This window comes from Bombina bombina, chromosome 5 (assembly GCF_027579735.1).
Source record: "Bombina bombina isolate aBomBom1 chromosome 5, aBomBom1.pri, whole genome shotgun sequence".
NCBI classification, from domain to species: domain Eukaryota; kingdom Metazoa; phylum Chordata; class Amphibia; order Anura; family Bombinatoridae; genus Bombina; species Bombina bombina.
In genome coordinates, this window is record NC_069503.1 from 134,417,379 (window position 1) to 134,432,377 (window position 14,999).

Genomic DNA, 14,999 nt, shown 5'->3' on the forward strand with positions numbered 1-14,999 from the left:
AACGTCAATCCCGCACTCAAAAAAATTACGTTTTTGGGTGGGGTTTCCATAGCGTCGGTATTACAGGTTGTGCAGTGAGGCTAATGCTTGCGTTATTGCCTATACCAACACTATCCATACCGCCATCTGAGATCAGTAGTTATGGATTTATAATATGTTTCACAAAACTCATAACTAAAGTTTTACAAAGTACACTAACACCCATAAACTACCTATTAACCCCTAAACCGCTGCCCTCCCACATTGCAAACACTATATTAAACCTATTAACCCCTAATCTGCTGCCTACCCACATCACGAGTATCAAATAAACCTATAAACCCCTAACTTGCTGCCCAGTCACATCGCCAACACTATTTAAATATATTAACCTCTAAACCGCCGCTCCCCGACATTGTGGCCACTATAATAAAGCTATTAACCCTTAATCTGCTGCTCCCCGACATTGCCGCCACTAAAGAAAATTATTAACCCCTAAACCTCCGGCCTCCCACATCTCTGCCACTAAATAAACCTATTATCCCCTAAACCGATGCCCCCCACATTGCAAAACACTAAATTAAACTATTAACCCCTAAACCTAACACCCCCCTAACTTTAAATTAAAATTACAATATAACTATCTTTAAATAAATAAAAACTTACCTGTGAAAAAAAAATAAACCTAACATTTTTAAACTATAAATTAATCTAACCTTACTATTCTAAAATAAAAAAGCTACCAATTAAAATAACATCATTTATGTAAGAACTTACCTGATAAATTCATTTCTTTCATACTGGCAAGAGTCCATGAGCTAGTGACGTATGGGATTTACAATCCTACCAGGAGGAGCAAAGTTTCCCAAACCTCAAAATACCTATAAATACACCACTCACCACACCCACAATTCAGTTTAACGAATAGCCAAGAAGTGGGGTGATAAAGAAAGGAGTATAAAGTATCAACAAAGGAATTTGGAAATAATTGTGCTTTATACAAAAAATCATAACCACCACAAAAAGGGTGGGCCTCATGGACTCTTGCCAATATGAAATAAATTAATTTATCAGGTAAGTTCTTACATAAATTATGTTTTCTTTCATGTAATTGGCAAGAGTCCATGAGCTAGTGACGTATGGGATTGCAATACCCAAGATGTGGAAGGAACTCCACGCAAGACTCACTAGAGAGGGAGGGATAAAAAATAAAAAAAGCCATTTTTCGCTGAAAAAAATAATCCACAACCCAAAATATAAGTTAATTCTCATTAAATGAAAATAAAAAACCTAAAACATAAGCAGAAGAATCAAACTGAAACAGCTGCCTGAAGAACTTTTCTACCAAAAACTGCTTCCGAAGAAGCGAATACATCAAAACGGTAGAATTTAGTAAATGTATGCAAAGAAGACCAGGTTGCGGCTTTACAAATCTGATCAACTGAAGCTTCATTCTTAAAATCCCACAAAGTGGAGACTGATCTAATAGAATGAGCTGTAATTCTCTGAGGCAGGGCTTGACCCGACCCCAAATAAGCTGAATGAATCAAAAGATTTAACCACGAAGCCAAGGAAACGGCAGAAGCCTTCTGACCTTTCCTAGAACCAGAAAAGATAGCAAATGGAATAGAAGTCTTCCTGAAATCTTTAGTAGCTTCAACATAATATTTCAAAACTCTTACCACAACCAAAGAATGCAAGGATTTCTCCAAAGAATTCTTAGGATTAGGAAACAAGGAAAGGACAACAATTTCTCTAATAATGTTGTTAGAATTCACAACCTTAGGTAAGAATTTAAATGAAGTCCGCAAAACCGCCTTATCCTGATGAAAAATCAGAAAAGGAAATTCACAAGAAAGAGCAAATAATTCAGAAACTCTTCTAGCAGAAGAGATGGCCAAAAGGAACAAAGAAAGTAGTTTAATGTCCAAAGAATGCATAGGCTCAAATGGAGGCGCCTGTAAAGCCTTCAAACCCAAATTAAGACTCCAAGGAGGAGAGAATGATTTAATGACAGGCTTGATACAAACCAAAGCCTGTACAAAACAGTAAATATCAGGAAGCTTTAGCAATCTTTCTGTGAAATAAGACAGAAAGAGCAGAGATTTGTCCCTTCAATGAACTTGCAGACAAAACCTTATCCAAACCATCCTGAAGAAACTGTAAAATTCTAGGAATTCTAAAAGAATGCCAAGCAAATTTATGAGAACACCATGAATATAAATCTTCCAAACTCGATAATAAATCTTTCTAGAAACAGTTTTACGAGCCTGTAACATAGTATTAATCACTGAGTCAGAGAAACCTCTATGACTAAGCACTAGGCGTTCAATTTCCATACCTTCAAATTTAATGATTTGAAATCCTGATGGAAAAACAGACCTTGAGACAGAAGATCCGACCTTAATGGAAGAGGCCAAGGTTGGCAACTGGACATCCGAACAAGATCCGCATACCAAAACCTGTGAGGCCATGCTGGAGCTACCAGCAATACAAACGACTGTTCCATGATGATTTTGGATATCACTCTTGGAAGAAGAACTAGAGGCGGGAAAATATAAGCAGGTTGGTAACACCAAGGAAGTGTCAATGCATCCACTGCTTCCGCCTGAAGATCCCTGGACCTGGACAGGTACCTGGGAAGTTTCTTGTTTAGATGAGAAGCCATCAGATCTATTTCTGGAAGACCCCACATCTGAACAATCTGAGAAAACACATCTGGATGGAGAGACCACTCCCCCAGATGTAAAGTCTGACGGCTGAGATAATCCACTTCCCAATTGTCTACACCTGGGATATGTACCACAGAAATTAGACAAGAGCTGGATTCCGCCCAAGAAAGTATTTGAGATACTTCTTTCATAGCTAGGGGACTGTGAGTCCAACCCTGATGATTGACATATGCCACAGCTGTGATATTGTCTGTCTGAGAACAAATGAACGGTTCTCTCTTCAACAGAGGCCAAGCCCGAAGAGCCCAAAAAATTGCACAGAGTTCCAAAATATTGATTGGTAATCTCGCCTCTTGAGATTTCCAAACCCCTTGTGCCATCAGAGGTCCACAAACAACTCCCCAACCTGAAAAGACTTGCATCTGTTGTGATCACAGTCCAGGTTGGACGAACCAAAGAGGCCCCTAGAACTATACGATGGTGATCTAACCACCAAGTCAGAGATAATGGAACATTGGGATTTAAGGATATTAATTGTGATATATTTGTATAATCCCAGCACCATTGATTCAGCATACAAAGCTGGAGAGGTCTCATATGAAAAACGAGCAAAGGGAATTACGTCCGATGCTGCAGTCATGAAACCTAAAACTTCCATGCACATAGCTACTGAAGGGAATAATAGAGACTGAAGGTTCCGACAAGCTGAAACCAATTTAAATTGTCTCTTGTCTGTTAAAGACAGAGTCATGGATACTGAATCTATCTGGAAACCTAAAAAGGTGACCCTTGTCTGAGGAATCAAGGAACTTTTTGGTAAATTGATCCTCCAACCATGTCTATGAAGAAACAACAGTAGTTGATTCGTGTGAGATTCTGCAGAACTTAAAGACTGAGCAAGTACCAAGATATCGTCCAAATAAGGAAACACTGCAACACCACGCTCTCTGATAACAGAGAGTAGGACACCGAGAACCTTTGAAAAGATTTCTAGAGCTGTCGCTAGGCCAAAAAGGAAGAGCAACAAATTGGTAATGCATGTCTAGAAAAGAGAATCTCAGGAACTGATAGTGATCCGGATGAATCGGAATATGAAGATATGCATCCTGTAAGTCTATTGTGGACATATAATGCACTTGCTGAACAAAAGGCAGAATAGACCTTATAATCACCATTTTGAAAGTTGGTACTCTTATATATCGATTCAAAATTCGTAGATCCAAAACTGGTCTGAATGAATTTTCTTTCTTTGGGACAATGAATAGATTTGAATAAAACCCCAGACCCTGTTCCTGAAACGGAACTGGCATGATTACCCCAGATAACTCCAGGTCTGAAACACACTTCAGGAAAGCCTGAGCCTTTACTGGGTTTGCTGGAATGCGTGAGAGAGAAAATCTTCTCACAGGCGGTCTTACTCTGAGTCCTATTCTGTACCCCTGAGAGACAATATTCTGAAACCAATGATTTTGGACCGAATTGATACAAACATTTTAGAAAAATCTTAATCTGCCCCCTACCAGCTGAGCTGGAATAAGAGCCGCACCTTCATGCGGACTTGGGGGCTGGCTTTGATCTCTTTAATGGCTTGGATTTATTCCAATTTGAAGAAGGCTTCCAATTGGAAACAGATTCCTTGGGGAAGAATTAGATTTCTGATCCTTATTTAAGAACGAAAACGGTTAGAAGCTTTAGATTTTCCCTTAGATCTTTATCTTGAGGCAAAAAACTCCCTTCCCCCCAGTGACAGTTGAAATGATTGAATCCAACTGTGAACCAAATAATTTATTACCTTGGAAGGAAAGAAATAGCAATCTCAACTTAGAAGTCATTTCAGCATTCCAAGATTTAAGCCACAAAGCTCTTCTAGCTAAAATAGCTAAAGACATAGATTTAACATCAATTTTGATAATATAAAAAAATGGCATCACAAATGAAATTATTAGCATGTTGAATCAAGTTAACAATGCTAGACAAATCATGATCCGATACTTGTTGCGCTAAAGTTTCCAACCAAAAGGTTGAAGCAGCTGCAACAACAGCAAAAGAAATTGCAGGCCTAAGAAAAAGACCTGAAAATAAATAAACTTTCACCAATAAAACAAAGATACAGGGAGCGCTAATGAAAGCTGCTAAAAATAGAGGAAAGGATGACAACGGTAAATACAATATAATGCTGAAAAAAATATAATGCTAAAAAATATATTCAGTAAAAATATTTATTATACACTAATACATAAAAATCTAACCTGAAAAATACAAATCTGTATAACCAATTAATATAAAAACCACCGGTGGTATAAAAATTAGCTGTGGAGTAAAAAAACACAAGTCCGTTATGAGCTTTAAAATGAAAAAATATCCAAGAGCACGAAAAACAATGATTCAGTGGAATACAAGAAGAGCAGCAAAGTTCAGTGGAATACAAGGAAAGCAGCAAAGTCAGTCTGTGGCTGGATAAATGTAACAATAAAGTGAGAGCTTGTTAGTGGCTAAAAGGACAATCTGCGATCAGGTAGATAAGCCTTTAGCCCTTGGTAATTCGTTTGACAACATTGACTCACCCAGAATACGAAGCTATTTGCAGTTATGCTTCTCCGTGTACAGGTACAGTTTGTATTGGTATGAAACACGTTAGCCCCTTAGTGAACAACGGATTACCTCTCAGGTGAACAGTATCGCTCCTCCGTATACTGTGATTTGGTTGGTTGTGCAGCGTCTGCGGGGTCACGTGATGATTTGGACCAATCAGATGCACGGATTACCGGGTGGTCTGTGAATCAGCGTGTCAGCGGTGTCTGCAGATTCTAAGAATCACAATTAGCCAAGCTTGATATTAGAAAGTAAAGATCGATGTTACATTTCAAAACGGATTGTTTTCATGAAGTTCCAAATAAAACAACAGAACGCTCTGTGTGTCAATTCTTGACTTGGTAGTAAACAATCCCAGTGTTAAAATAAATACTATCTTCCATAGGAATAGTTGTACGTTTAGCAAGAGTAGAGATAGCCCCATCAACTTTGGGGATCTTTTCCCAAAACTCCAATGTAACTGCTGGCAAAGGATACAATTTTTAAAACCTTGAAGAAGGAAAAAGAAGTACCAGGCCTATTCCGTTCCTTAGAAAACATATCAGAAATAGCATCAGGAACTGGAAAAACCACAGGAGGTTTATAAACAAAATTTAAACGTTTACTAGCTGTAATATCAAGAGGACTAATCTCCTCAATATCCAATATAATCAACACTTCTTTAACAAAGAACGAATATACTCCAGTTAAAATAAATAATTAGATTTGAAAGTGTCAATATCTGAGGAAGGATCTTCTGAATCAGATAGATCCTCATCAGAGGAGGATAATTCATTATGTTGTCGGTCATTCGAAATTTCATCAACTTTATGAGAAGTTTTAAAATACCTTTACATTTATTAGAAGGTGGAATGGCAGACAAAGCCTTCTGAGTAGAATCAGCAATAAATTCTTATAAATTCACAGGTATATCTAGATGTTAAAAGAACAGCAACAGGCAATGTACTATTACTGATGGACACATTCTCTGCATGTAAAAGTTTATCATAACAACTTATTACAAACCACAGCTGGAGATATAATCTCCACAAGATTACAACAAATGTACTTAGCTTTGGTAGAACTGTTATCAGTCATCAGGATTCCAACAGTGATTTCTGAGACAGGATCAGATTGAGACATCTTGCAAATGTAAGAGAAAAAACAACATATAAAATGCAAACAGCATAGCCCTCTGATAGAGAAAAAATGCAAGAGGCGTATAGGAATGGGGTTTAAAATAATGAAAATTTTTGGCGCCAAGTGTGACACACAAACAAACAGAGAATTTTTTTTGCCGCTAACAACATCCAGAAATGACACACTCACGTCATTGAAGACACAACCTTGTGAAAGGACTCTGCGTTGATAAAGACGCCGGAAATTATGAATTTGCGTCATCGAACTTAACTTCGCACCAAAAAAATCTTGCGCCAAAAATGACACAATATAGCTTGGCATTTTGCGCCCTCGCAAGCCTATTTCTGCCCGCAAATTTAAAATAACAGTCAATTGAAAAAAGACTATACCCCAGGTAAGAAATAAATTTTCCTAAAAAATGCATTTCCCAGATATGAAACTGAAAGTCTGCAAAAGGAAATATACTGAAACCTGAATCATGGCAAATATAAGTACAATACATATATTTAGAACTTTATATAAATACATAAAGTGACAAACTATAGCTGAGAGTGTCTTAAGTAATGAAAACATACTTACCAAAAGACACCCATCCACACTTAGCAGATAGCCAAACCAGTACTGAAACGGTTATCAGTAGAGGTAATATGAGAGTATATCGTCGATCTGAAAAGGGAAGTAGTAGATGAATCTCTACGACCGATAACAGAGAACCTATGAAATAGATCCCCGTGAGGAAAACCATTGCATTCAATAGGTGATACTTCACATCCCTCTGACATTCACTGTACTCTGAGAGGAATCGGGCTTCAAAATGCGCAGAAATCTTAGCACAAGCTTACTTCACCACCTCCATAGGAGGCAAAGTTTGTAAAACTGAATTGTGGGTGTGGTGAGGGGTGTATTTATAGCCATTTTGAGGTTTGGGAAACTTTGCCCCTCCTAGTAGGATTGTATATCCCATACGTCACTAGCTCATTGCCAATTACATAAAAGAAATCTAAATTACAAATTTAAAAAAACCTAACACTAAGAAAAAAAAATAAAAAATCTAAATTACAACTAAAAAAATCAAATCCTATGAAAAAAAAGTAAAAAAATAATTAACACTAAAATCACGAAAAATAAAAAACACTAAGATTGCAAAAAAAATAAACGAAATTATCCAAAATAAAAACAATTACACCTAATCTAATAGCCCTATAAAAATAAAAAAGCCTCCCAAAATAAAAATACCCCCTAGCCTATAATATACTACCAATAGCCCTTAAAAGGGCCTTTTGTAGGGCATTGCCCAAAAGAAATCAGCTCTTTTACCTGTAAAAAAATACAGTCCCCCCAACAGTAAAACCCACCACCCAACCAACCCCCCAAAATAAAAACTCTTTTTCAAAGCCCAAAGTCCTAATCTAAAAAAGAAACCTAACACTAACACCAGAAGATCTATTCACGGTTTCAGAAGTCTGGACATCCATCTCCATCCAGGCGGATCCATCCAGGGGGCGTCTTCTATCTTCATCCCGGCGGCGCGGAGCAGAGCCATCCTGGAAGCCCATCCTACGCAGAGCCTCCTCTTCATACAGTCGCCGCCGTACACTGAAGTTGAATGCAAGGTAACTGTTTCAAAATGGCATCCCTTGCATTCCTATTGGCTGATTTGATTCTTCAAATTCAAATCAGCCAATAGGATGAGAGCTACTGAAATCCTATTGGCTAATTTGAATTTGGATGAAGGCCTCGCCGCCTGGATGAAAACCGCGCCACCTGGATGGAGATGAATGTCCGGACTTCAGAAACCGTGAGTAGATCCTCTGGGGTTAGTGTTATTTTTTTATTTTTTGGGGGGTGTTTTTTTTTTTAGATTAGCGCTTTGGGCTTTGAAAAAGAGCTATGGTAGCTTAGGTTTTTTTTAGAGTTAGGCTTTTTATTTTGGGGGGTTGGTTGGGTGGTGGGTTTACTGTTGGGGGGACTTTGTATTTTTTTTTTACAGGTAAAAGAGCTGATTTCTTTAGGGCAATGCCCTACAAAAGGCCCTTTTAAGGGCTATTGGTAGTTTATTGTAGGCTAGGGGGTGTTTTTATTTTAGGGGGGCTTTTTTATTTTTATAGATCTATTAGATTAGATGTAATTGTTTTTATTTTTGATAATTTCGTTTATTTTTTGTAATCTTATTGTTTTTTATAATTCATGATTTTAGTGTTAATTATTTTTGGTAAACTTTTTTTTCTTGTAATGTTAGGTTTTTTTAAATTTGTAATTTAGATATTTTTATTGGTAGTTTTTTTTATTTTATTTTTATCGCAAGGTTAGGTTAATTTATAGTTGAATGTTAGGTTTATATTTATTTCACAGGTAAGTTTTTATTTATTTAAAGATAGTTAAATTGTAATTTTAATTTAAAGTTAGGGGGGTGTTAGGTTTAGAGGTTAATAGTTTAATTTAGTGTTTTGCGATGTGGGGGGCTGCGGAATAGGGGTTAATCGCTTTATTATAGTGGCGGCGATGTCGGGGTGCGGGGGAATAGGGGTTAATAGCTTTAGTATAGTGGCGGTGATGGGGAGCAGCGGAATAGGGGTTAATAACTTATTAGTGGCGGCGATGTCAGCAACGGCAGATTAGGGGTTAATAACTTTATTATAGTGGCGGCGATGTTGGGGACGGCAGATTAGGGGTGTTTATACTTGAGGTTTATGTTAGGGTGTTAGGTTTAAATATAACTTTTTTCCCCCATAGACATCAATGGGGTTGCGTTAAGGCGATCTCCATTCCGCACTTCAGGTGTTAGTTTTTTTCTAACACTCTCTCCCCATTGATGTCTTTGGGGGAAAGCGTGCACGAGCACGTCAAAGCAGCCCTTGGCTTTTGTGCGGTATGGAGCTTAACGCCACCATATCGCACGCACAAGGAGGCTTTTCAGAAACTCGTTATGGCAGCGCTATGGAGGGTGAAATAAGGCAACTTTTGTTGCGTTCATTTTGCACCCTGTTTAGCACAAAACTCATAATCTAGGTGCTTGAGATGTAACATAAAATGATAAAACGTATGTATAAAAAACTCTGCAATGTACTTTCATTATTTATTTTGTCCCCTTGTCCTGTAATTTCATTCTGAAATTGTGAGCTTTTCAGTTCCTGTTAGAAATGGACATGTTGAACACTGTTACATGCCACACAGCCATTGGATGCTCACTCTAGTGACCTATTTATAATTGTCCCTAATTGGCCACAGCAGAGAAGGTAACCTAAGTTACAACATGGCAGCTCCCAGTGTTTTATAGACACTGGCGTCAAAAATGTATTCAACACTTTACAAAACAATCTGATTGAAACAGAAAATAATACACTGTCTATAATAATGCAGCATAAAAGCTAAATACCCTACTGTGAGTTAGACATTGCACAGAAGTCTAGAAATGTCAGAGTACTGCTGTACTGTTTGTGCTTTTTTACTTACTGATGATAGTTCCTAGGAGATAATCAGATAGTGGGGAAATTAGATTACATTTGCAAAGCATTACAATAAAATATAGCTATAAAAACCCTGTACACATTAGGGGTTTGCAACAGAAATAGAATATATCTCACAATTAGAAATAATTTGCTTGACTTCTCAGCACATACATGGGGAAGGAATTAGTCTATACCATACCTGAGCAGGAACCTATGGTAGGGCTGTCTGTATGCAAAACCTGCTCTCCTCACACGCACATTCTCTAAGAGACCCAAATATTCCACCTGATGACGACATCTCTGCTCATCGAATAGAGCCGGGGACTTATGATCATTGGGCTTTATGCAGCGGACGTAATATGGCTCCTGCAAGAGAGAGAGGTTCATGCTTTACTGGCTGATAAGAACCAAAAGGACCATCTAGTCTGTCCATATACATGTCATATATACATTTAAAGGGACATTAAAGTCATATTTATATATGCATCACAAATGAAGCACTGTATATACAAAATAAATGTTTTAAAACAAATACAATTGTGAGTTTGTTAGCCACACTTGCATGATTTCATTGTCCTGGGAAACTCCATTTGAATTTCATATCCCAATAAACACATCTCTCAGTATGTATTAAAGAAAGAGCCCAGGAGCTTCACCCATTCTAAAAAGGAGGTTACCTCTGTTTTCTAACAGTACGTCTGTATAATACTCATATGCTAAACTACTTAAAACTGATGCAGCATAACTGTAAAAAGCTGACATGAAAATATCACCTGAGCATCTCTATGTAAAAAAGGAAGATATTTTACCTCACAATTTCCTCAGCTCACCAGAGTAAGTGCTATGTAAACAGTTATACTTCAACTGCTGTCAGCTTCAAGTTGAACAAAAAAAATCGGACACTTTTTCTGTGGTCTCATGACATTTCAATTAACCCCTTTACTACTACAGGGAATTTCAGAGAAAAACTGGCACTGGAGAATTTTTAGCATTTTTACTATCACTTGATTTAACAGAAATAGATTATCTGGTTTCTGATTTACATATGAAACCTATGGGCCAGTTTACAAGTGTGTATTACTCACAGACCTATACAATCAGGCTGATTGACACCCCCTGCTAGCGTCTGATTGGCAGTGAATCTGCAAGGGCGGCATTGCACAAGCAGTTTACAAGAAGTGCTTGTGCAATGATAAATGCCGACAGCATATGCTGTTGGCATTTATCGATGTGCGACTGACATGATACACTATATCGTATCATGTCCGCTCGCACTTTCAGAAATCGGCCCCTCAGTATCTCTCTCTCACACACACACACTCTCTAGCTCAAAGAAAAAGACACACACCCTCACATACACACTCTCTCTCTTACACACACATAAGGACACTCATTGTCTCTCTCTCTCACACACACACTCTCTCGCTCACTGAAAAAGACACACACATACTCACATACACTGTCTCTTACACATCCATAAAGACACTCAGTGTCTCTCTTTCACACACACACAAACACACTCTCTCACTCACACAAAAAGACACACACCCTCGCATACACTCTCTCTCTCACTCTCTTACACACCAATAAAGACAATCAGTGTCTCTCTCTCACACACACACACACTCTCTCTTGCTCACAGAAAGACACACACCATCACATACACACAAAGACACTGACACACACAAAAATACTAATACACACAAAGACACTCTAACATACAAACACACACAAACACTCTCACATGTATGCAGATTATGATGAACAAAACAAAGATTCGGCTAGATTACGAGTTTTGCGTTATGAGTAAAAAAGCAGCGTTAAGCCTCATAATCCTGCTTTTTTACTACCGCTGCTATTACGAGTCTTGTAGGTACAGCTGTCTCGCACACTTTTTTGGCCGTACCGCAAATTAACTTACGCAATTTTCGTAAAGTCTTTTTTCAATGGGACTGCCATAGCGCCGATATTACAAGCTATTTTGCGTTGGAACAGCCAATAGAATGCAAGCTTAATCCTATTGGCTGATTGGATCCGCCAATAGGATTGAAGTTCAATCCTATTGGCTGATTGCATCAGCCAATAGGATTTTTTCAACCTTAATTCCGATTGGCTGATAGAATTCTATCAGCCAATCAGAATCTAAGGGACGCCATCTTGGATGACGTCACTTAAAGGAACCTTCATTCATCGGGTAGTCGTCGGAAGAAGAGGATGCTCCGCGTCGGATGTCTTGAAGATGGACTCGTTCCACTCCGGATGGATGAAGATAGAAGATGCCGTCTGGATGAAGACTTCTGCCCGTCTGGAGGACCACTTCTCCCGGCTTGAATGAAGACTTCTCCCGGCTTTGTTCAGGACTTCTCCCGGCTTCGTTGAGGACTGCTCCTGGCTTCGTTGAGGATGGATGTCGGCTCTTCAAAACTGTAAGTGGATCTTTAGGGGTTAGTGTTAGTTTTTTTAAGGGTTTATTGGGTGGGTTTTATTTTTAGGTTAGGGCTTTGGGCCTGCAATAGAGCTAAATGCCCTTTTAAGGGCAATGCCCATCCAAATGCCCTTTTCAGGGCAATGGGGAGCTTAGGTTTTTTTAATTAGCATTTTATTTGGGGGGTTGGTTGTGTGGGTGGTGGGTTTTACTGTTGGGGGGTTGTTTGTATTTTTTTTACAGGTAAAAGAGCTGATTTCTTTGGGGCAATGCCCCGCAAAAGGCCCTTTTAAGGGCTATTGGTAGTTTAGTTTAGGCTAGGTTTTTTGTTTTTTTTTTGGGGGGGGGGCTTTTTTTATTTTGATAGGGCTATTAGATTAGGTGTAATTAGTTTAAATATCTGATAATTTGTTTTTTATTTTTTGTAATTTAGTGGGGTTTTTTTGTAATTTAGGTAATTTTATTTAATTTAGTTAATTGTATTTAATTTAGTTAATTTATTTAATTGTACTGTAAGGTTAGGTGTTAGTGTAACTAAGGTTAGGTTTTATTTTACAGGTAAATTTGTATTTATTTTAGCTAGGTAGTTAGTAAATAGTTAATAACTATTTAGTAACTATTCTACCTAGTTAAAATAAATACAAACTTGCCTGTAAAATAAAAATAAACCCTAAGCTAACTACAATGTAACTATTAGTTATATTGTAGCTAGCTTAGGGTTTATTTTACAGGTATTTAGTTTTAAATAGGAATTATTTAGTTATTAATAGTAGATTTTATTTAGATTTATTTGAATTATATTTAAGTTAGGGGGTGTTAGGGTTAGCCTTAGGTTTAGGGGTTAATAAATATAGTATAGTGGCGGTGACGTTGGGGGCGGCAGATTAGGGGTTAATAAATGTAGGTAGGTGGCGGCGATGTTAGGGGTGGCAGATTAGGGGTTAATAATATTTAACTAGTGTTTGTGATGCGGGAGTGCGGCGGTTTAGGGGTTAATATGTTTATTATAGTGGCGGCGATGTCGGGGGTGGCAGATTAGGGGTTAATAAGTATAATGTAGGTGTCAGTGATGTCGGGGGCAGCAGATTAGAGGTTAATAAGTGTAAGATAAGGGGTGTTTAGACTTAGGGTTCATGTTAGGGTGTTAGGTGTAAACATAAATTTTGTTTCCCCATAGGAATCAATGGGGCTGCGTTACGGAGCTTTACGCTGCTTTTTTGCAGGCGTTAGGCTTTTTTTCAGCCGGCTCTCCCCATTGATGTCTATGGGGAAATTGTGCACGAGCACGTACAACCAGTTCACCGCTGACTTAAGCAGCGCTGGTATTGGAGTGAGGTATGGAGCACAATTTTTCTCTACGCTCACTTCTTGCCTAATAACGCCGGGTTTATGAAAACCTGTAATACCAGCACTGTAGGTAAGTGAGCGGTGACAATAACATGCAAGTTAGTACCGCATCCCTCATAACGCAAAACTCGTAATCTAGCTGATTGTTCTTTGTTATTTTTAAATTTGTACTTATTGAAATCACATAAAACAACAATGCAGATAGATATTTACTGAGGATATGACAGATATTTATCTGTATATAGAAGACATGACAAGCAGATAGCTACATATAGAGGGCAGGGTAGGCAGATACCCAAGACAAACAGGATTAATCTAGAGACCAACCTGGAGTCATTTGATTAGAAGTCATATGCACATCATCAGATATCATCAGGCTGTAAAGTCATCAGCTAAGGGAAAATATTCTGGGTGATGACTTTAAAATGAATAGCAGATTACCTTACTGATTACTTCACAACCATGAACAGCCAGTGAATGGTTCTAGAGTCATCTCATTTAAATATTTTGGCCTGGGGCATACTGCAGGATGGCTTTTGATGACTAGTCTCGATTACTTCTGAATGACTCCAGGAAAATCATCCTTTTTTGACTAGGGTAGCTTTTATTAAGAGGACATGACAGGCAGATAGACATATACTGATATACTGAGGTATCACAGCTATAACTATATTGTGTGGATTAGACACAACAGAATAATGAGGTGATGCCAGCAGTGTAACACACTCAACCTAAGCTCTGTGCCACAGATCATGCACATGCAAGCAGCAGCAGCAGGAGATTGTAGGGGCAACTTCACTGTGACCGTATCCTGGCACTGCGCAGAAATGGACGGGAAAGTCAGTGCAGGTAAAGTGAGAATTTCCCTCTTCCTATCTCCCACTCTAAAAGTGGACTTGGGAGAAAAGCAACCCTTCTCCTCCCACTGTTCCCCTCCATGTTTGTTATACTGGCAGCCAGTCTGCCAGTAACAAATGATTATTTGTTTTATCTTTTTTTGTTGTTGTTGTGTAGAGTTCCACCACCCCACTCCAATCAATATTTTTCTGTAATGTAGGTACCCATCCCTATGTCCATTTGGCGCAAGGGGTTAAACCTTACAAGATTTTGTAGTAAAGTTGTTAAGCATGAGGAGGGAAATAACATGGCTGTGCCTGCACATGACAGTTGTACTCTTCTTTGCAAGTCCTGGGACCAGGGCCGCTATCAGGGGGTGACAGCGGTGACTCCTGTCAGGGGCCCAATGGGCCAGGGGGGCCCCATGAGGCAAGAACGAAAAGTGGGTACTACAACAGAGTGCTAATTGAGCATGGGAAATGTTATTACAAAGAGTAAAGTATTAGCATTTGAGAGGATCTCTGAGTGTGCACTAAACCACTATGCACATTGGTTATATATTAATTACATTCCAGTTTA

The 14,999-nt window shown here is 38.5% G+C and overlaps 1 protein-coding gene across 1 annotated transcript in view; it reads right to left on the reverse strand.

Moving 5' to 3' along the window:
- The window catches only part of MYO1G (myosin IG), a 793,301-nt gene that overhangs the window by 384,556 nt on the left and 393,746 nt on the right, over window positions 1-14,999 (reverse strand). Inside the window, exon 15 of the mRNA XM_053713702.1 lies at window positions 10,011-10,177. Coding sequence (XP_053569677.1) covers window positions 10,011-10,177 — 167 coding nt within the window. The remainder of the gene's footprint in view (window positions 1-10,010; window positions 10,178-14,999) is intronic.